This window comes from Macadamia integrifolia, chromosome 8, assembly GCF_013358625.1.
Source record: "Macadamia integrifolia cultivar HAES 741 chromosome 8, SCU_Mint_v3, whole genome shotgun sequence".
NCBI classification, from domain to species: Eukaryota; Viridiplantae; Streptophyta; class Magnoliopsida; order Proteales; family Proteaceae; genus Macadamia; species Macadamia integrifolia.
Genome location: NC_056564.1, coordinates 21,430,422 through 21,451,684, shown reverse-complemented (window position 1 = coordinate 21,451,684; position 21,263 = coordinate 21,430,422). Strand labels below are relative to the sequence as shown.

Sequence of the window (21,263 nt, the reverse complement as noted above, 5' to 3'; positions counted from 1 at the left end):
AAAAAAAAAAAAAGAAAAAAAAAAAATGTAGTACACTTAGTTTTTGGTGAACAAAATGGTACACTTTCGTTTGAAGAAAAAAAAGAAGTTATATACTTGGAGCAATAGATCGAACAAACACGGATAACCGAATGTGCTTATCGAGAAAACGAATCCGGTCCGACTTCGACCCGTTTACATTTATACGACGACGCGTCCGTTTACAACGAGAGGGGAGTTTGTTTTTTCGGTACAAACAAGAGAGGAGTTTTGGGGAAGAAAACCAAGGGTGAAATTTCAATTTGTTTCGCAAAAAGAAAGCTGTAAGAGAGGCTACCGGAACTGAGTTCGTAATAGTGACGGAGAGGGGAGAGGGGAGAGGGGAGAGGGAAGAGGAGAGAGGAGACATCATCGTATATCGTCTGAGGGTAGTAGTGGAGCAGTGTCTAACGCTGGGGATTGGCCATGGAGGAACTTCAGATATCTCCGGCCAATCCGGCTGGGAGTCCCGGGAAGGAGCAGCAAGCGGCAGGAGTGGGCATCCTCCTCCAGATCATGATGCTTGTGTTATCCTTCGTCCTCGGCCACGTTCTGAGGCGCCACAAGTTCTACTATCTTCCCGAAGCCAGCGCTTCCCTTTTGATAGGTATGATCCTTCGTCTCCTTTCATCTTTCCAAGTCCCATAGTTTTATTTCCCGTCGACTCGCCTTACCGGCAGTTTATCGACTAGTGTAATTGATACATCACCTATCCACTGGTCGATGGTTGTTGATTGACCCTACTGATGATGATTATCGTAATCATCCTTTTCTTTATTTCTACATCTTGTTTCCAATCTATGTTGGATTATTAAAAATTTTCGTCATCAGAGCACACATTTTTTGACAGGTTTGATTGTTGGCGGGCTCGCTAACATTTCAAACACAGAAACAAGCATCAGGTGTGTAATTATTTTCTCGTACGGTTCGTTCATTCACGAAATTGAAATTTGTGACTGCAAACTTTTTCTGGTCTTTTGGTTATATATTATCATTTTTTAATATTTTTTGATTGATTAACAGTGCAGTTGATTGAGTTCTGTTGTTGACGGGGTCGTTTATCACTATTGTTTGCTTTGCAGGGCTTGGTTCAACTTCCATGAAGAATTTTTCTTCCTTTTCTTGTTACCTCCAATCATATTATATCCAAGCTTGCAGACAATCATGCTGCCTTGTGCTAAACATTTTACTTTATTTTATTATAGGTTGCAAGTTAAAACTGTCATTTTATGCCTTTTATTTTAGATATGTCCATCCTGTCTTGTTTCTCTTGACATTAGCGCGCTTACTCAGTCTGGTTTCAGTTTGGCACCTGTAAGTTCTCTCCTTATTTGACTGCAAATCTGCATGCTATCTTCCCAATTTTCTGTTCCTAATATTGTATTTGACATGTATTCTAATGTAAGACTAATACACCGCAGAAACCATTCTTTTCAAATTTTGGAGCTATTGCAACATTTGCAATTCTTGGGACGTTTATTGCCTCGATGGTCACGGGGATTTTGGTGTAAGTATTGTATTTTTCACGTGTAGAATTTTTATCAGAGTAGTGGTCCTATTGTTTAACGACTGGCTATGATGTATGAGACGAGATATTAGGCAGTTAAGAAGTGTCAAATAGAGAAGCTACATGTAGTAGGGACTAGGGATGAGGATGTTTAGATGGATGTGTGGCAAAACCAGGAAGGATAAGGTAAATAATGAACGTATTAGAACTGATCTGGGAGTTGCCATGATCAATGACAAGCCCTGAGAAAGTCGTTTGAGGTGGTATAACCATGCTCAACGGAGGCTTGGGGATGCCCCAGTAAGGAGGAATGATCCGATTCCGATCGAACAAGCTAAAAGACCATTCAGATCAAACTAAGGCCAAACTAGTGAATTCTTCCCCTTAAAGCTTTGCTGTCTTCCACTTGGAGTTCTGTCCAGAGGAAGAAGAGGGGTTCTTCTCCTATTACTTTATGGGTTTAACTTCTAGTTATCACTAATAAGCCCCTAACTCTTAAGTTCTTTTATCATATTCCCCTTTCTTTTATTAGTTTTTACAATTACCCATTTAACACTTCAAATCCACATTCCGCCAAACTTTAGTTCTATTTACCCCAATCTTCTTTAATTTTCAGATTACCCCCATTCCTTAAAGTTTTAATTCCAATTATGTCCCATCTACTATTTGTTCACTCTTGATGACCTGTTTGCTTTGGATATTATGGATTTACCACTAGTCCTTTGAATTTGAGCTATCTATCATTCTTGTGGGCCCCTAAGCGATCCGATTCTGAATTTGGAACCTGGATCCGCATCAGACAAGCTCCGAGAAAGTCGTTTGAGGTGGTATGTCCATGTTCAACGGAGGCCTGGGGATGCCCCAGTAAGGAGGAATGATCTGATTCCAATTGAACAACTTAAAATGACCATAGAAGAAGTAGTGAGGATTTTTTTATTTTTTTTTAAACTCGAAAATTATCTGGGACATGGGGAAGCCCCTAGCATTTTATTGAAAATATCTATAATAATATAAAGAATAGTACGGGGGTGGACATAAACCACCTTACCCCACCCAACAAAAAAGATCACTCTCACCATGCAAAAGAAGCCAAAAATGAACAAAAACTTACAGACGAAAAACCGGCCAGCCTGCTTTATCTTCCCGAATGATATGAAAGAAGCCCACTTGGGAGAATTTGTCTTCTAAGAAATGTGGGATTGTCTAAGGTTTCGCAAGGTAGATTTCCCCAAAAATCTGCTGCACGAGTGGAGGGCAAATATGAACTCAGATAGAACCGATTGGAGTAAGGAATGACATGCATAGTCCAAGGTTCAAGTACTCGTTTCATTTCGATGTTTCAGTGGTTTCAAAACCACCGAAATACCGATGTTTCGCCGAAACAATGTATTTTTTCCCATGTGTTTTGCTTGGCCAGTTTGGGGGGCTAATGGTTGAAGTGAACTAAATTAGAGCGAAACGAAATGATCGAGATGATCAAAATTTTGATGAAATAGTGCATTTTTGGGCCGAAATGAGCAAAAATTCCAAAGAAAATGACCAAAATTATGTACTTTTGTGTTTCATATGTCATTTCGTTTTGGTAAAAAAAAAAAAAAAAAAAAAAAAAAAAATCCCGAAATTTCCAAGATTTTGGCGAGATATTGCCGAGTTTTCGAACCATGGCATAGTCTAGGTCTTGTCCCAAATATGACCTTGGATAGAATTGACTGGAGGGCAAGGATTCATGTAGCCGACCCCATTGCTGAGTTTTTCCCGACTTGCTGGTGTTGGGCTTCTTTCATTTTACTTTCATTTCCCTTTTGCTTTCATTTGTTTTACTTTCATTTCTCCTCTTTGTTTTGCACGGATCCATGTAAGTGACTCAATTAAGTTGGGATGAGGCTGAGTTTGTTGTTGTTGTTTAGCGGTCGTATTGTTTAATATATAATTTTTGTCAGAGAAGTAGTGCCCTATAGTTTAACGAAGTCTCTCTTTTCCAATTTATGTATTTCAGTTACCTTGGAGGAGTGATGTTCCTCATGTACAGACTGCCATTTGTTGAGTGTCTGATGTTTGGTGCTTTAATTTCAGCAACAGATCCTGTCACAGTGTTATCCATCTTCCAGGTGGGTCAAGTTTCTTACTTATGAGAAGTGTTTCATTTATTTCTGAACTTCCATCATTCTCTCTTTCATTGTATTTTGATTCATCTGCTTTGCTCATGCTTTTGAGTAGCTTGTTTTTAACATGACTCTATCTGCAGGAACTTGGTACAGACATGAACCTTTATGCGTTGGTATTTGGAGAATCTGTTTTAAATGATGCAGTACGTGCTTGTCGTTTTATCTGAAAATTTACTGTCTTTCCTTCGGTGTACTTTCTATCCACCAACATTATTTGTGTTTAATATTTCTCTCTTGTATGTTGGGCGATTTGAAGATGGCAATTTCCTTGTACAGGTCTGCACACTGGCTTGCACTTGGTTCTAAAATATGAGTTGGTGGTTATCTAAAATTTTGGTTTTGGTTCTAACTCAAAGTGCTGGCTATCCTTGCAGAACAATGTCGTCTGTATCATCCAGGCAGAACTTTTTTCTGGTCATCCTTAGGTTTCTTGAAACTTTTGTTGGCTCAATGTCGTCAGGTTAATATTACCTTCTCTTGTTTCTCTTTCGTTCCTATTTTTAGAGCTGCTTAATGTAGAACTAGAATAACAAGTGATCTTAATCCTAGGTAGGATCTCAAAATCTGGCTGAATAGGGAAGATGTCCTCCAACAGGTTTGGTTCTAAGCAAACAAATAAAATGAAAATAAGAAAAGAAAGAGAATTGATAGAGGGTTGAGAAGGGTGGAAGAAGAATTAGGGAATGGGCATCTAACCCCTCACCTAGGGCATCTCACCCAACTGCATCCCACAGCACAACAGCATAAGCCATCTTTTTTTCTTTAACTCAAATCTGTCTTCTCATTATAATTGATGAGCTTTAAATAGCTTTACATTGCTTGGATACAAAGACATAATAAAAAAGGAAACTAAAGCTAAAAATAAAACCTTCTAATTTAACTTTTAACTTGCTAACCAATTAAGAGTAAATTAGAAACTAACAACTAATGATAAAAAGGAAACTAAGCTGAGTTACAAAATAGAAACTTCTTTTGACCAACAAAATAGGAAACTAATTAGCTCACTAAGAAAATAGAAACTAACTAAAAAAGGAAACAAATCTTCCTAAGTTGCAAAGCTTACTTGCATTGAATTCTCTTTTTGACAGCTCGATCTACATTACTGCCAGTTTTGTGTTTGCATTGGACAAAACTGCCGTTTTACTTTGAAATAGGATGGGACTTCTATCACGTGGAAGAAAAATGGAACATCTTTTTGTCCATGCAATTACATAGATAGGTAGTTAATGCAGGAACCACAGCAGCCTTCCGATCTGGTTTTGGTTCAATTTTCTGGTTCACAACTGAACACATGGCCCATGTTTGGTTCAGATCTGGTTTTGTGGACTAGGTAAAGTCTCGTTGGCCCAGTTTGAAGACTTTAAAAGGCTCTCGGGTTCCAGAATTCCAAGATTTCAGCAGCTTTATCTTCAGTCCAGGTCTTGGGTTAGTTTTAGGAAGATGTTTCTTATTTTATTGCTATTAAGTTGTTAAGATAGGCTGGGATATTATCCCTAAATTCCAGCCCTTTTTCTTTCCTTAAATAGAGTTGTAATGCAATAGAAAACTCCCTTTTCCTTAAATCCTTGTCTATTTATGTTTCTTTCTTTTGTATTTTGTTTAGGAAAGAATCCTATTGGTTGACAGATTTTCCTAAAGCCAATATGATTCAGTTTAGTATGGTCTTTAAATAAGATTGTGAGGCTACACTAGAGCCCACGATTTGATTGAATGAATGGATTAGAAGGTAGAAGTTAAAAATTGAAGTGGAGTTTGGTTCCTCTCCTCTCTCTCTCTCTCTCTCTCCTCCCCAAAATGTTCATAGTTCTTTCTCTCCCATGTATCTGAACATATTCCTTGTCTCCCCTCTTTCCCTCTAGTCTCTATCGAACCATCTCTCTCCCCTCCCTTGTGGCAACCCTGTTGCTCAGATTTGAATCTTTCCCCCACTGATGCAGTTCCATGTGCATGGCTGGCCCAGCATGACCCAATTTGGAAACCCAGACCAAAACAATCTAGGCATAGACTGGATTCTGGTCAAAAGGGGTTGTAGGGTTAATCTTGTCTTTTGCATTTTATTTTATTTTGGGGATTAGGTAACATTAGGAGAGTTTGTTTCAGCCGTGAAATCTGGATAGGAGTAGAGTTCAAGTAGTTTTTAACTTTTGTTTTAGGATATGCATAGGAGTGTTTTTTTTTGTAATATATGTTACCACCCCTTTCATCGAATAGATCAGATTGACATGAGACCATATTTGAGTTTATTTGCTGGTTTTCTGTGAGAGTCAGTATGATAGTCAATTGCTGGATTCTTCTTCCTCCCTTGTCAGATTTTCTTCTTCCAATCTGTTTTTCCTCAGGCCGGACCTTTTCTTTAATCTCTTAGCTTGTTCTTCTCTATTTTTCTCCTCCTGTTCTTCCTGTTGTCTCTACCGGCAGTACTCTGTTTCTAGGCGACAACATCAGCCCCACATAGTTGGATGGATCTCCCTCATCACTAGTTTTTTCATCTCCAGATTTGTGCTTAATACCTACCCCAACACGACCCAGCCTTTGGAATCTGGTGTCCAATACTCGCGTCGATTGTGAGTTATTACTCTGTAACCAGGACTGACTTCTGTTCTCTTCTGCTATCAGTTGGATTTTTATTACTCTATACTTGATCTTCTGTTCTTCTATCGGTTGGATTCAACAGGGATATGAGTGGGGAATTTCCTCCTAAAAATTTCAGGTCGATTGGGTTTCTATCGAGTGAGTTCTCTCAGCTGCAAGCGAAGGAACTCATTTCTGGTTTCTGTTTTAATGTGGTGAAGAAGAAGGCATCAAATATTCAAAATTAAAATTAAGGTCAGATTCCTTGGTAATTATTCAAAATCCCTTGTTCTCTTAAGTTTATTTCTGTCTTTTCTCCTTTCTTCGAAGTTCCAGAAATACTCCTCTTTCAAATTTAGTTACTATTAGTTCTTGTTACTGTTTTCCTTTTATTCAAGGGTCCTGGACTTCAGAATGTTTACAGAATTGCCACTGTACCCTTGACATATATATCATTCTTGTGGGCTCATAGCAACCCAAAACTATGCGGGACTTTCGCTGGATGGCTTTGGAGAATGCATTCACCCTTGTACTCCAGTTATATTTTTATACATTTTATCTATGCGCTTGATAATGATTAAAGTGTAAGTGAATATCCTGTCTCTATCCCTCTTTTGAATCAGTACATATATATTTAATTGATTTCTCTTCCTTGGGTGATCTTTTGTTTGTAACTTGTCCAAAATCTACACTATTGACGAACCACAGCCTCCACGCCTTTGCTACTGTTGGAGGCCTAGCTTTTGTCCTAACCACTCAATCTCTTTCAAGGAGATTAAAGAAGTCAACTTGGTTTTTGTAGGGCCTAAAGGGGCTCAAGCATGGAATATCGGTCGAATCGTTTTGACTGCTTTCAGAGTTGGCATTTGGTTGTGTAACACTGTAACCCTCTGAAAGTATGGGCAAATGGATTTGTTGTTCAAGTAACATTACCAGGATATGAATGGGAAAGTGTTTTCTGTCTGGCAGTGTAGCCTGTGCCGCGGCTCTCTATGTCTATCTCTCTCCTTCCCTAATAAAGGGCAGAGATGCAATTTCATAGGAGTGGAGGAGAGAGAGAGAGAGAGACTCATGGGAGCGCTGGTGTAGGCCTTGCTCTGAGATAGGAAACATTTCCCCAAATTAAATTTAGTGGATTTGTCCTTTTCTTTTTGATCATCCTTTTTGACCTCGGATGTATTGGTTTAAAAGTCTCAGTTTATTTTGATTGTTTTTCTAATCTCGATTTTATGACTCATGCCTGTGCAGGGGTTGGAGTTGGATTCATTTCTGCACTGATATCCTTCATAGATTTTATTTTGCTTAGTTAATTTAAATTTGAGATGCTTGGCTGTTAATATAGATATATTTGGAGACCTTAACCTTGCAGAACCTTTTTAAGTATGCTGGTTTGGATCTTGACAAGTAAGTACTGCAACTTGTGTTATTATATTGACAGTTTACCGAGCAACAAAATTAAAAATCGTTATGAAAATTTGTGTGTGAATATATTTTTCTGCAGTCTTCAGAACTTGGAGTGCTGCTTGTTTGTTCTGTTTCCTTATTTCTCGTAAGTGATCCATGGCCCTTTTCTATTATGCTATGTGGAGTTCCAAAACCCCCCCCCCCCGGGTCTCTCCCGTGGGAATTGTGAATCTGTCTATTATCAAACCAATTTCCCCAGGTACATGCTAGCAGAGGGTATTGGACTTTCTGGTATTGTCTCAATCCTGTTCACTGGAATCGTAAGTCGATTTATCGTGTCTTGATTATCCATTCACCTAGCTTGTGGTGCAGCTGTGTGAAGTCATGGTTTGTTGCATTCTTTTTTAGGTTATGAAGCATTACACATTTTCAAATCTGTCAGAAAATTCTCAACGATTTGTTGCTGCTTTTTTCCATTTGATATCTTCATTAGCAGAAACATTTGTGTAAGTGGAGTGCATCATTTATTTATTTATCTCAGCTTTTGAGAATTATATGTCTTCACAATATCATTGTATTGTCAGTCATGACCTTGTGATTTTAACTTTCAGGTTTATATACATGGGCTTTGATATAGCCATGGAGCAACATAGCTGGTCACATGTTGGATTTATCTTCTTCTCAATTGTATCCTCTTTACTTATTATTCAGATTGTCCATCAGTTATGTATCTCTATGATGTTGCCTTGGTTGTCCCTTAACTTTGCTGCTTCATGATCCTGCCAGATATTTATTGGAGTTGCAAGGTACATATATTAGTCATATTAGAAACCTTTGAAACTTGAAATGACTTATTTTTTATAGCACAAGTAGTGGTTTCAATATTTCATTGTATGGACATCACTCTGAGATGGAGTTTCATTTCTAAACTGATTCTCACCAACAAATTCATTTTCATAGCAACAATGAGTTTCTATCCTTTATTATATGGACATCACTCTGAGATGAGTTCCATTTCCGAACTGATCTTATCGACAAACTCATTGTAATCCTATCATGGATGTGACAAACCAGGATCTGTAACTAGTATCTGGAGAGAGGAGAGAAGAGAGAGAAGGAGAGGAGATTTCCAAGAGAGTAGCGGACTCGATTACTTAGCAGACATCCTAAAGACGTACCCAGTGCATGAGGCTCCCGCCACTGCGGGGTCTGGGGAAGGTAATAATGCATGCAGCCTTATCCCTGCTTGGCAGAGAGGCTGTTTCGCAACTCGAACCCGCGACCACTAGGTCACAATGGAGCTACATTACAAAAGGGGAGTCAAGTCCTTGCACAGACAGCCCTTGCTCTTCCCACTTCTCACGTCTCACTTCCCACTTCCCACTTCCCACTTCCCACTTCACCCTTTAACTTTTTCATATGCAAACAATTAGTTCTCCAATTAGTCGACCAACAACACACGATAGCAGCAGGGGAATAAATCCAGGAAATCCAGTAGTTGCAGCAGGGGTGGTTCAACAGTAGAAGAAACCCAGAAATCTTTAGTAGTAGCAGTATTGGAATAAATTCAGGTAAGAGAACTTAGAATGACACTCAAAAAAGCTATTAGTTATAGTTGTGTTACCATGTTACAAACCAGGATCTGTGACCAGTATTTGGAGAGGAGAGAAGAGAGAATGAGATTGAGGGAGAAGAAGAGGAAGGAGACTGCCAAGGTAGTAGCAGACTTAATTACTTCGCAGACGACCTCCCGGAGAGAGAGAGGTCATCTGGGAAACAGAAAACAGAATCCTAGTCTATCTCTAACTTGGGCAACTAAACAGTAGTCTAACTAGGGAATTCAACCAACAAAGAACTAAACTGTCCTGACTATCACTGTACTGTAGAATAGACAAGAAAACCCCGATGATATACATAATTTTCGGAAATCTCGCTAATTTTGAAATGCCTGAAACAAAATAGGAGGTGAAACACAGAATCAGCTCTGTTTCGCTGAAATTTTGGTCATTTCATTTCGAATTTTTGGTCTAGTTCAGTCATTAGCCCCACCCCCCCCAAAAAAAAATGGCCAAGAGAAAAAAAACATGGAAAACATACACTGTTTTGGCGAAATTTTGGATTGACCGAAACGGTGAAACAGCACGAGTTTTTGAACCTTGACAGTATATGGTATGTACTTTAATGGACAAGTTCATTTATTAACATTTTGCCTCGTATCCGAGTACTTAAAGGTTTTTACATAACAAAAAGCCCCCGTTATCTGGCCTGGACATGCTTGCTTGAACCTATTTCATAGGCCACCTAGAAAGCATAGCTGAAAGTGTGCAATACGCCAAAACATGTTTCGTCAGCTGGATAATCTTATTTTGCTTTGACATTGAGGACAGGTTTCTTGAATTTATAGCATACCTATTCCCTAGGGATAAATTGTTTCATCATGTTGTATCAATAATCTTGACTGCCCTAATGTCTGGCATTGTTTGGCTTTTAGTGTCAGTTACAACTGTCAGACAATCTTATTCTTTTGATTAATATTCTTAAAAATCATAATAGGTAGGTTTGGAACGACAGAATCTCTTTTCCTTCTATCTGTTAATAGCAGCTACTCTTACATTGTAAAAGTTTATACTCTTGTGAGTGATGGCAAACAGCTTGCAACAACAACAAACAACAAAAAAACTCAGCCTTATCCCAACTTAATGGTGTTGGCTACATGGATCTGAGCAAAAGCGAAACAGAGAAGTGAAAATAAAAGAAATAAAAGCAAGAGAAACGAAAGTAAAAGGAAAGAAGCCTAGCACCAAGAAGTTAGGAAAATCTCAGCTATCGGCTACATGGATCCTTGCCCTCCAATCAGCTCTATCACAGGTCGTACTTGGGACAAGACCTAGCCTATGCATGTCGTTCCTCACAGCTTCTTCTATAGTCATTTTAAGCCTGCCCCTAGCTCTTTTAGCTCCTTCCATCGGGATCAAATCACTCCTTATTGGGGCATCCCTAGGCCTCAGTTGAACATGGCCATACCACCTCAAACGACTTTCTCAGAGCTTTTTTGATGCGGATCCGGGTTCCAAATTCAGAATCGGATCGCTTAGGGGCCCACAAGAATGATAGATAGCTCAAATTCAAAGGACTGGTGGTAAATCTGTAATATCCAAAGCAAATAGGTCATCAAGAGGGAACAAATAGTAGATGGGACATAACTGGAATTAAAACTTTAAGGAATGGGGGTAATCTGAAAATTAAAGAAGATTGGGGTAAGTAGAACTAAAGTTTGGGGCAGTGTGGATTTGAAGTGTTAAATAAGGGTAATTCTGAAAACTAATAAAAGAAGGGGGATTTGATAAAAGAACTTAAGGGTCAGGGGTTTATTAGTGATAACTAGAAGTTAAACCCATAAAGTAATAGGAGAAGAGCCCTTCTTCTTCCTCTTGACAGAACTCCAGGCGGAAGACCAGCAAGGCTTCAAGGGGAAGAAATTGTATTGCTAGTCACTTAAGGTTAAGTGACCTTAAGTGGCTGTAAGTGGAGATCGATTAGCCCACTTTGGGCTGGCCCCTCCTCCTGTGGCAGTCCATGATGGATGTGGATCTACATCAGACAAAGGTGAGGGAGATCGATCTACCAGATTTGCTGCCCAGAAACAGGTGTTGAGAAGAAAACCAGAAAAATAGCAAGAATGAAGAAGAAGAAATAAAGAGGAAGTAGGAGAATGGAAGAGAAGAGATGAGAAAATTTCAGAGAGGGAGAAAGAGGGGTTCGGCCATAGCTTCAACCAAAGAAAACCACTCATTAAATTTCAATTCAGTCCTTCCAAATCCAACTAAGTCGTTGGGTACAAGCTGATATTTAAAGACTAAAAGTAAACCTACTTTCCCATTTGAAATTGAAACAAATATTGCATCTAATCTTAAATAGAAATAAAATCCCACTCAAATAAGAATACTACCAAACTAGTTCTAGCTCTGAAAAGGAAAGAAGAAAGGAATCAAATCAAAAGATATTTTAAACCTAACGCAAACTGCATCATTGTCATTGATCGGGGCTACTCCCAAATCCGCTCTAATGTGTTCATTGCTTACCTTATCATTCCTTGTTTTGCACACATCCTTCTTAACATGCTCATCTCTGCTGCACATAGCTTCTCCATAGACACTTTTTGATTGCCCAAAATTCCTCCCGATACAGCATAGCCGCTCCTACAATAGTTCTATATAAGTTTCCTTTAAGCTTTAAGGGAATACGTCGCTCACACAATACACCAGTTGCACCTCTCCACTTCATTCACCCCACTTTAATTCTCTATGAGACATCATTTTCTATGTCACTTTCTTTATTTATGGTTGACCCTAGATATCTAAAATAGTCACTTCGTGGTATCTCTCTTTCCTTAATTTTCACCATAGCGTTATCCATAATAGTGTGACTAAAGTTACATATCATATACGCCATCTTCGATCTACTAATCTTAAAACCACTTGTTTCTTAGTTTGATCTCAATAGCTTTAACTTAACATTAATCTCTGCTTTTTTCTCATCCACCAGCACGATATCATTTGGCAAAGAGCATACACCACGAGTCCTCGTCTTGAATGCTCTCAGTTAATTCATCTATGATAAGCTCTAACAAATAAGGGCTTAAGGATGGTCCTTGATGTAACCTAATCGTAACTGAGAATTTCTTGCCTTGACCTCTCACAGACCTCACGCTAGTTACGACACCCTCATACATATATTTAATTATATCCAAATATTTATTCAACACCCCCTTTTCACAAGGACATGCTGGATTAAATCTCTAGGGGCTTTGTCATAGGCTTTTCTAGGGGCTTTGTCATAGGCTTTTCTAGGTTGATAAAGATTGTATGAAGATCCCTCTTGTAGGCTATATATCTTTCTATGAGCCACCTTATTAGGTAAATAGCTTCCGTCGTGGATCTACGGGCATAAAAGTAAATTGGTTCTCCGAGATATGAGTATTTCTTCTCAGATGAGCTTCAATAACCTTCTTCCATAGTTTCATGGTACGACTCATTAGTTTGATGCTTTCTATAGTTACTGCAACTTTGACTAGTATTTCTTCTCAGATGGGCTTCAATAACGTTCTCCCATAGTTTCATAGTATGACTCATTAGTTTGATGCTTTCTATAGTTATTGCAACTTTGACTATCACCTTTATTTTTGTAAATAGGAACAACAATGCTTCTCCTCCATTCATCTGGTATTTTCCTTGTGTTCATAATCTTGTTAAATAGATTGGTTATCCAAGATACTCCACAAATTCCTAGGCTCATCCACACTTCTATTGGAACCTTGTGTGGGCCTAGAGTCTTGCCTACATTCATCTTTATTAAGACTTCTTTAACTTCTGCCACACCAACCTTTTGTATATATCTATGGTGTGTGGTGTCTTGATGGAAAAAGCAATCTTCTGGGTTGTTCCTACTCGAACTATCTCCATTTAGTGGGTCACAGATTTACTCATCCCATCTCTTTATAATGTCCTCATCCCTTAAAAACACTCTTCTATCCTCACTTTTGATGCATCTCACATGGTCAAAATCTATACTCTTCCTTTTTTTCATTTTAACCATCTTTTTCCCTTTCTTTGTGTTTAGATTAGTGTAGAGGTCTCTGTTATCAGTTAAACACGATTAAAAAGTACGAAGGCATTTGATTAAATTACTCTTCAGTGTTTAGAAGATGATAATGAAGATTTTAATACTCTAAAGTTTTGGGCTTATAGTGTGGAATGCAAGGACTCAGGACCTGATGCAGATCAATTTCTAGGACTCAAATACAGCCGAAGGAATCTTACAAGGTCTGGTCCGCATGCCACCTAAAGTGGCCAGACCTTCGAGCTTTCAAGCCAACCAGCCTTGGCTGGGCCACCCTTGCGGCTGGGAGTTTCTGCTTCTCTGAAAACCAGAATTGTGAGTCTTATTTTGGATAGCTTGGGCTGCAAGCTGGGTCCTTGGTTAAAACAATCCGATTTGTTTCCTTCTATTGTTAGTCTTGTTTCCTTTTTATTTGTTTACTTGGTCAAGACAAGTTAGACTTTAGTTGCTTAGGGAATAAGTCTCAGATTTTTGTCCTTGTAAGAGACTTTCCTTTTTCAAGTACTAAACTCTATACATGTAATGGACCTAATGGGCCCTCCTCACGATTTAATGAAGAAGAAAACCTTTGCTTTGTGCAATGTTGAGCAGTGAGAGACTGAGGTGAGAGACCTCGTAGGGTGAGATTCCCTTGCTGAGTTTGCCATAATCCTTACCCCCATTCTCCCAGTCGATTGCTATGCTCTCTCAATTTCTGAGATCTTAAGTTTGGCCATTAGAAACCCAATCGAGCACCCTCTTGAAGCTGTTGATCAGTACTGTCAAGCCATCAACGTATTGCTAAGTTGCTGCTACTCTTGGTTGCTGATTAAAGAGGTCACCCAAGCTCCTGTGATATTGGAAATTAAGGTTTTTTTGGATGAAACCTCGTCGACATCAGATTTCCCAGATCATCCATCAGTTTCAGTCCATCTTTGGAGGGCAGAATCATGCCACCATGAACCCCACTCAACCAGCACTTTGGCCTGTTTTATGGCCTGGTTCAAGAGTCATAAGATTTCTCCCAATCTGTGCCTTAAATTAAGAACCCAGGTATCTCTGCATCAGGTCATCAGTTGCCCTTGAGGTTTGGAAGATTTGTTCTTTCTATTAGGACCTAAACTTGACAGGAGTTTGAGCCCATCAAGTGGTTGTTTGCTGAAATTCTGTTTACTTTCACTTTTCTGGGTTTTAACTCCAGATTTATGGCCTGCAATTGAGGGTATTGTGTTGCTGGATGTGTTACCTTTTGGCTGAGTTTATTCATTACTTTTGTATCAAGAACTCAGGTATCTCTGTATCAGATCATCAGTTGCCCTTGAGGTTTGGAAGATTTGTTCTTTCTATTAGGACCTAAACTTGGCTGGCGTTCGAGCCCGTCAGGTGGTTGTTTGCTGAAATTCTGTTTACTTTCACTTTTCTGGGTTTTAACTCCAGATTTATGGCCTGCGATTGAGGGTATTGTGCTTCTGGTTGTGTTACCTTTTGGGTGAGTTTATTCCTTACTTTTGTATGTGTTATTCAGGGTTCCAATGACTGTTATAGTCTACCTTATTAATTTTACTGTTTTAAATCTAAAGGCAGTATCAACTGTGGGAGTTATCTGTGATCCTGTATAGGGTTATGGTAGTTTACCTACTGTTGTAATATGGGGTATAAGGGTAGAATTGTCCATAGGGGTATACATGTCTTTGTACTCAACCCTATTATTAAAATAAAGAGGGACCAATGTCTATGTGACACAAGTCTCATTCTCCCAAATTCCATCACATAGTTGTTAAGGCGACCCAAGGCAGGTGGAGGGGTGCCTAAGAGCTTAGGTGAACACCTATGCGACCAAGGCAGCTAAGTTTTATTCTTTATTTCACTTCTTTTCTAGCATTAATTAATATGCTAAAATAGATATCTTATATCCACAAAAATCAACATTAAGCCGCATCAAGTCATCAAAAATCAACACTAAGTCACATGACTCATATCAAGTCATCTAAAATCAACATTTAGAGAACTGTTTTTGTTCTTTAATAAGTTTGACTGGTCAAATGATTTTATTTTTACATAAGACTTCGTATTAGGTAGAGCAGAAAACCAGTTTTCCAAGAGGTTTTAAGATTAGTGGATCGAAGATGGAGTATATGATATGTAATTTTAGTCACATTATAATGGATATCGATGTGGTGAAAATTGAGTAAAGAGAGACAGTCAAAGTGACTATTTTAGATATTCGTGGTCAACCAAATAAAGAATGTGACATAGATGATGTTGTTTCACAGAGAATTAAAGTGGGATGGATAAAGTGGAGAGGTGCAACTGGAGTGTTGTGTGACCGACATATTCCTGTAAAGCTTAAATGAAGATTATATGGAACCATTGTATGACTGGCTATGATGTATGGGGTGGAATGTTGAGTGGTTAAGAAGTGTCATATAGAGAAGCTATGTGTAGTAGATTTGAGGATATTAAGATGGAGGTGAGGCAAAATTAGGAAGAATAAAGTAAGGAATGAATGTACTAAAGCTGATTTGGGAGTCATATATACTTTGCACTAAAGACCCCAAAAAACCCACTTGGACACCAATGTGGCGCCTTGATGAGTAAGGTTACGTAGCCTTACATTTTTTTTTGGGTGAATAAATAAATTCATTACCAAGGAGAAAAAGAATACAACCCCAAGGGGAAAAAAAGAGAAAATACAAAAATCCAACAAACCATCAAGGGAAGGCTTGTAGACAGGTGAGAGGGAGTCCCCAAGAGACAACAATATGCCTGTTCCTTGGGGAGTCAACACAGGTAGAAGAGATAGAGGAGAGCTTTCCTTTGATGTCAAAGGAGATGGAGTCCCAAATCTTTTACAACGATTGAGAGTTGGAGGTCCATTTCCTAATATTTCTCTCCATCCAAATTTGGTTGATGGAGGCATTAAATGCAAGCTTTCCTACCACATCGCAGATAGAGGAAGATCCTCCAAAAGTCATATCAACCCAGATTCATTCCTGCTGGATGGGGAGGATTCTACGCCGAAATGGCCAACATTTCTTCAGGACACCTTTCCAAATGGCAGCTGAGAGGGGGCAATCAAAAAATAGGGGATTTGAATCTTCAATTCTCTTCCAACAAAGGGTGTAGGCAGGGAAAACCGGGATTTGACGATGGATAAGAAAGGACTGAGTCGGAAGACAATTGGAGAGGGCCCTCCAAGTGGTGAAGCTTTGTTGAGGGATTTAATATCTGAACCAGGCGATCCTGTGCCAAGGAAAAATAATTCCTGTTGGTCTGATGAAATCCTAAGCTGCTTTTGAGTTGAAGACACCCGATGAGTTATGAAGCCCTAAGATACTATCAATCCCACCGTAGGGGCTAATAGTGGGGAGGTTGTTCCAAATGTGAGCAAGAGCATCCCAAGCTGCTTTTGAGCTGAAGACACCCGATGAGTTATGAAGCCATAAGATAGTATCGATCCCATCATAGGGGCTAATAGTGGGGAGGTTGTTCCAAATGTGACCAAGAGCTGGGGGAGAGTGGGTCGGGGGGTCCCAACTTCCATCAGTGATGATATCAGAGACCTTTTAAGTCTTTTGATAGGCCCACACTATAAATAGCTCTAGTAGGGATCTGATTAAGGACACCCAGAGGATGCCAGTGATCAAGCCAAAGGGAGGTGGTGGATCCATCACCAATCCTGGAGGAGATAGCCCTAGATACAAGGGATCGAGCTGATAGGATTTTGTGCTAGACCTATGAAGCATCAGACATAACAGGTGTTGTCCAGATGGAGTCCGAACGGAGGAGGCCCGAGTAAATCCAATCAACCCAGATACTTTTCCTCTTTGGAGTAATCTTCCAAATTAGCTTAATAATTCCAGCAGAGTTGACATCTTTTATACGTCTTAATCCCAGACCACCTCAGACTTGGGCAGACAGATCTTGGCCCAGCTAATGGGGCGAAGGAGTCTTGAAGAATCAGCTCCTTTCCATAAAAAGGCAGACATAAGAGATTCCAACTGCTTGATTGTGGATTGAGGTAGCTTACATTAACCAATTGGCAATCAGCTATTAGACCTGGGGGTCTGTTTTCTTGTTTTTGTTGATCGCTTTCTTCTGATGGCTCTTTGACACCTGCTTTTTTCTCTTGTTGATAGTTCTGTCTTCTGATTCTCTTTCTGAAAATGTAAAAAAATAAATATTTTAATTGTATGCAGAAAGGTGATTTTTCTTATTTGATATTAAGCATTGTACATTTCCAAATAGTGTCTGCTACTTCAGTGTTACAGTGTCAAATAATAACACTTTGTATATCGAGGTGTTTGAAACTGTTTGATGTTTTGCAAATCTGTAAAAAAAACTGTTTTGGTTGTTTAACATTTCTTCATATATTTTTCATCTTAAACTATGATATTGTTTACGTTAATTAAAATGTTCTGGTCATTTTTTCGCATTTTTACCACTATCAACAGGCACCTTATGCCATTTGTTATTGACTTTATGATTGTTACATGCAAGGCTAATATATATATGCATATGTTTTTTTTTTCTCTTGAAGGGCTGCCAATGTGTTTTCTTGTGCATACTTAGTCAACTTAGTTCGACCTGCAAATCGACAAATACCTTTGAAACATCAGAAAGCACTTTGGTATAGCGGTGAGGGATAAGCTAGTGCTAGGGCTAGGTGTTTGTTGAATTATTTTGTTTAGTTCTTTCTGAATATTCAGTATATTTTTGTTGATATGCAGGACTTCGAGGAGCTATGGCTTTTGCCCTTGCTCTGCAGTCTGTTCACGATCTTCCAGAAGGACATGGGCAGACCATATTCACTGCCACCACTGCCATAGTTGTTTTGACGGTATGTGACCTTATGTTTTTCTCGTTGGGCCAAAATGCTTTAGGCAGAATAGGTATTGAAATTATGTACTTAGTAAACTCCCTTACCGTTTCCATGCACATATTCCCTTATTTCTCTGAAACATGGTTTAAAGTATCTCTGATACCGATACGATACCCTCCGACACGTATCTTAAATTTAGCCAATCGATACGATACACACCGATACGATACATGAAATTTTTTAAATCCTTTCGTATCGATATATATCCTATGATACATATCGATATGCACCAATACACTATCGATACGTACTGATACTCTATAGAAAATATGAATTCAAGGTGAAATATACGTTTCGGTATGTATCAGTACGTATTGGTGAGTATTTGTATGTATTGATCGGTACGTATCGATGAGTATCAGTACATATCGGTGAGTATCGGTATGTATCGATCAATACGTGTCGGTGAGTATTGGTATGTACCGCTACAGTGCGCTACAGTCATATAATGGCCAAGATGAGTATATTTTTTCAGAAAACACGAATTTTTGAGGGGTTTTTGTTCCTATGTTGCTGCCAGTCATATTTCTCTCTAACTAAAGTGGAAATGAAGGTTGAGAACAAGGATTTTACATTTATGGGACAACTACAAACCTTGAATTCTTAGTGCGATACCCTCAATTTAGTATTTATGCATAATACATGTTATCAATAGTTTTTTCTTAACAAAATTTTTATGCAAAAGTGTTTAAAAAGGTGTTTCATATCCATTTATGTGCGTATATTTAGCTTATCTCTGATACGATACGATACCCTCCGATACGTATCTTAATTTTAGTCGACCGATACGGCGACCGATACCGATACTTTAATCCTTGCTCTGAAATTTGATCGATGTACCTAGATAATGAGATTACTTGGCTGAGTGATATGTCTTGTCTTCTCCTCATTATTTGATTTTACCTGGACTGTTAAAAATTGCGAGTTGATATGAGAAAAGGGACTAGAGTGATTGGAGGGACTAAATTGTCACCATCTCTTTTCTTTTTTATCTACCTTCCTGTCTTCCTCCGTTTCCCTATTCTTGATTCAGCAGTGGTTAAATCATGTTATATTGAGATTTTTGGGTCATCAGCTTGACTGATGCTTTTAATTTTTTTTAAAGGAAATTCATAATTTGAATAAGATATAACAGATGGACAAGTTGATCATACCAAAAGGAAGGGGTCAAACCGTCCCCCTGAAGACTATAGAAGAGGTAAGCTGAAAAGCTTATCCACAACGGAGTCAAAATCTGAGGGATGATGGTTCTATAAAGCTCCACTCTTATGAATTAAAAGTGACGTGCGTTTCTCGAAAGAAGTTCCTTTTTTAGCATGACCATTTTCTCCAATCTGATTTTGAGGGATCAATGTTGGAGCTGCTGAGGGCTCTGTATGGCTTTATTCACATTTTCCCTCAAAATTAGGGGACCATACCACCTGCCTTTCATTGAGGAGATGTCACTTTTCAACCGTGACATTATTATCTACTGCATTGCAATTCAAATCTTGAAATGACTATCAAGTAACAAATAGAGTTGGGCTATATCTCTGACTGCCCCTTATGCTCCTGCCTCATTCATCTTCTCAAGTCTTCTTTAACCTCAGAAAACCTAATGCCATGAAAATACCCTGCAACTTTCTGGCCTCCATGGGCTATTTTTTGTGTATGTCGGTAAGATTATGTAATAACGATCCTTTTTTTTTTTTTTTAAATGAGCAAAGAAATTGTATTGGTAGGGAAGTAGGCCCTCTGTACACTAAATGAATCTGAATTAGTGTCCAGTATGCGGATGTCATGGACCTGCTTATGAATATATGTAGTTCTCATTACCACCATATCCTATGATTATATTGATTCTTTATCACTGATTTTTTAAGCAAATAGTGCAGGTCCTATTGATTGGAGGATCAACAGGGACTATGTTGGAAGCTTTACAAGTTGTAGGTGATGGTCACGATGGCCCCTTAAATGAAGTAAGTATCCAAGAAAGACTACTGAGTTATTTTAGTAAAGTAAAACTACTACTAGGTTATTTTAGTTAACTAAAACTAAGTTAAAATTTCAGTTTGAGGTTATTTTTTGAGTTCCTTGATGATGAATAAACGTTTTGCCTTTCTGTGCGAAAAGTAAATGACATCTAGTAGAGCCTGATGTTGCAGATTCATCTTATGGTGAATTTTCTGGAAAATGCACACAATTAATGGTTGAATGATTCCAATTGTTTTTCCTGTTATGGTTTGTTCTTGCAACTACTACTGTCACTATCATTGTTATTATTGTGATTCTTAAGTAATAATAATCACAATAATAAAAATAATTACAATAACAATAATAACGATAAGAAAAATAATAACAATAACAATAACATTAACAATAATCATTATGCATGGAGGGATAATATGGTGAATCCAACCATTGGGCTCATATAACACCCCTCAATCGTCTTTGTGTCGAAATATAAAATTACATGGCCTATCTCAGCCATATAGGCCACTATGATGTATGGTAGGCTGAAACGAAAACACTAACAAACCTACAGAAAATTGCAGTGAACCAAAACACAACAGAAACTTTGATTGGATAAAACTCTAAAGCGATAAGTCTGATGATGGTGAAATTAGGATATACTATAGGACCTATGAGGGTGCTAAATTGGAAAAAATATCAGAGGGATCTAATGGCTGGAGGATTAAAAGCTGGCAAGGACAGAAATTAGTTACTATAGAAAACAGAAAAATTGTAAGTAGGGAAAACACTCACTATCCCACCATTAAATGAACACCAGATTTGTATTGAATGGAGAGGGAATAGAAGAGTCACATAGTTCGATATTAGCCCAAATTGACAGTTTGATTCTTAGAATTTATCAGCTAAAGTTTGAACTAGGTTGCTGTCCAACAGTAGATAGTAGACTTAAAAAACAGTGCTGGAAAATTAGCTGACAGAAAATGATGAGGCTTAACAGCAGTGACAGAAGTTTAGGGAATGCCCACCATTGGAGTTGGAGTGCTGGAATGCTTGCTGTGACAGTGAGGAACGGAGAAGAGAACTCAACATATATTTTTTTAGATGAATAAATAAATTTATTACCAAAGGAGAGAAGAAAATACAAGAGGAAAAGAGGGGGGGGGGG

The 21,263-nt window shown here is 38.5% G+C and overlaps 1 protein-coding gene across 1 annotated transcript in view; it reads left to right on the top strand.

The window, feature by feature from the left end:
* Positions 1-383: 383 nt before the first annotated feature.
* The window catches only part of LOC122086519 (sodium/hydrogen exchanger 6), a 45,677-nt gene continuing 24,797 nt past the window's right edge, over positions 384-21,263 (top strand). The window contains exons 1-19 of the mRNA XM_042655391.1: positions 384-625; positions 869-920; positions 1,101-1,160; positions 1,308-1,332; positions 1,440-1,525; positions 3,522-3,633; positions 3,771-3,833; positions 3,947-3,966; positions 4,065-4,150; positions 7,510-7,538; positions 7,634-7,665; positions 7,763-7,810; positions 7,925-7,985; positions 8,074-8,171; positions 8,277-8,352; positions 8,452-8,471; positions 17,804-17,901; positions 17,994-18,103; positions 20,020-20,103. Of these exons, the coding sequence (XP_042511325.1) occupies positions 445-625; positions 869-920; positions 1,101-1,160; positions 1,308-1,332; positions 1,440-1,525; positions 3,522-3,633; positions 3,771-3,833; positions 3,947-3,966; positions 4,065-4,150; positions 7,510-7,538; positions 7,634-7,665; positions 7,763-7,810; positions 7,925-7,985; positions 8,074-8,171; positions 8,277-8,352; positions 8,452-8,471; positions 17,804-17,901; positions 17,994-18,103; positions 20,020-20,103 (1,341 nt within the window). The 5' untranslated portion in view covers positions 384-444. The remainder of the gene's footprint in view (positions 626-868; positions 921-1,100; positions 1,161-1,307; positions 1,333-1,439; positions 1,526-3,521; positions 3,634-3,770; positions 3,834-3,946; positions 3,967-4,064; positions 4,151-7,509; positions 7,539-7,633; positions 7,666-7,762; positions 7,811-7,924; positions 7,986-8,073; positions 8,172-8,276; positions 8,353-8,451; positions 8,472-17,803; positions 17,902-17,993; positions 18,104-20,019; positions 20,104-21,263) is intronic.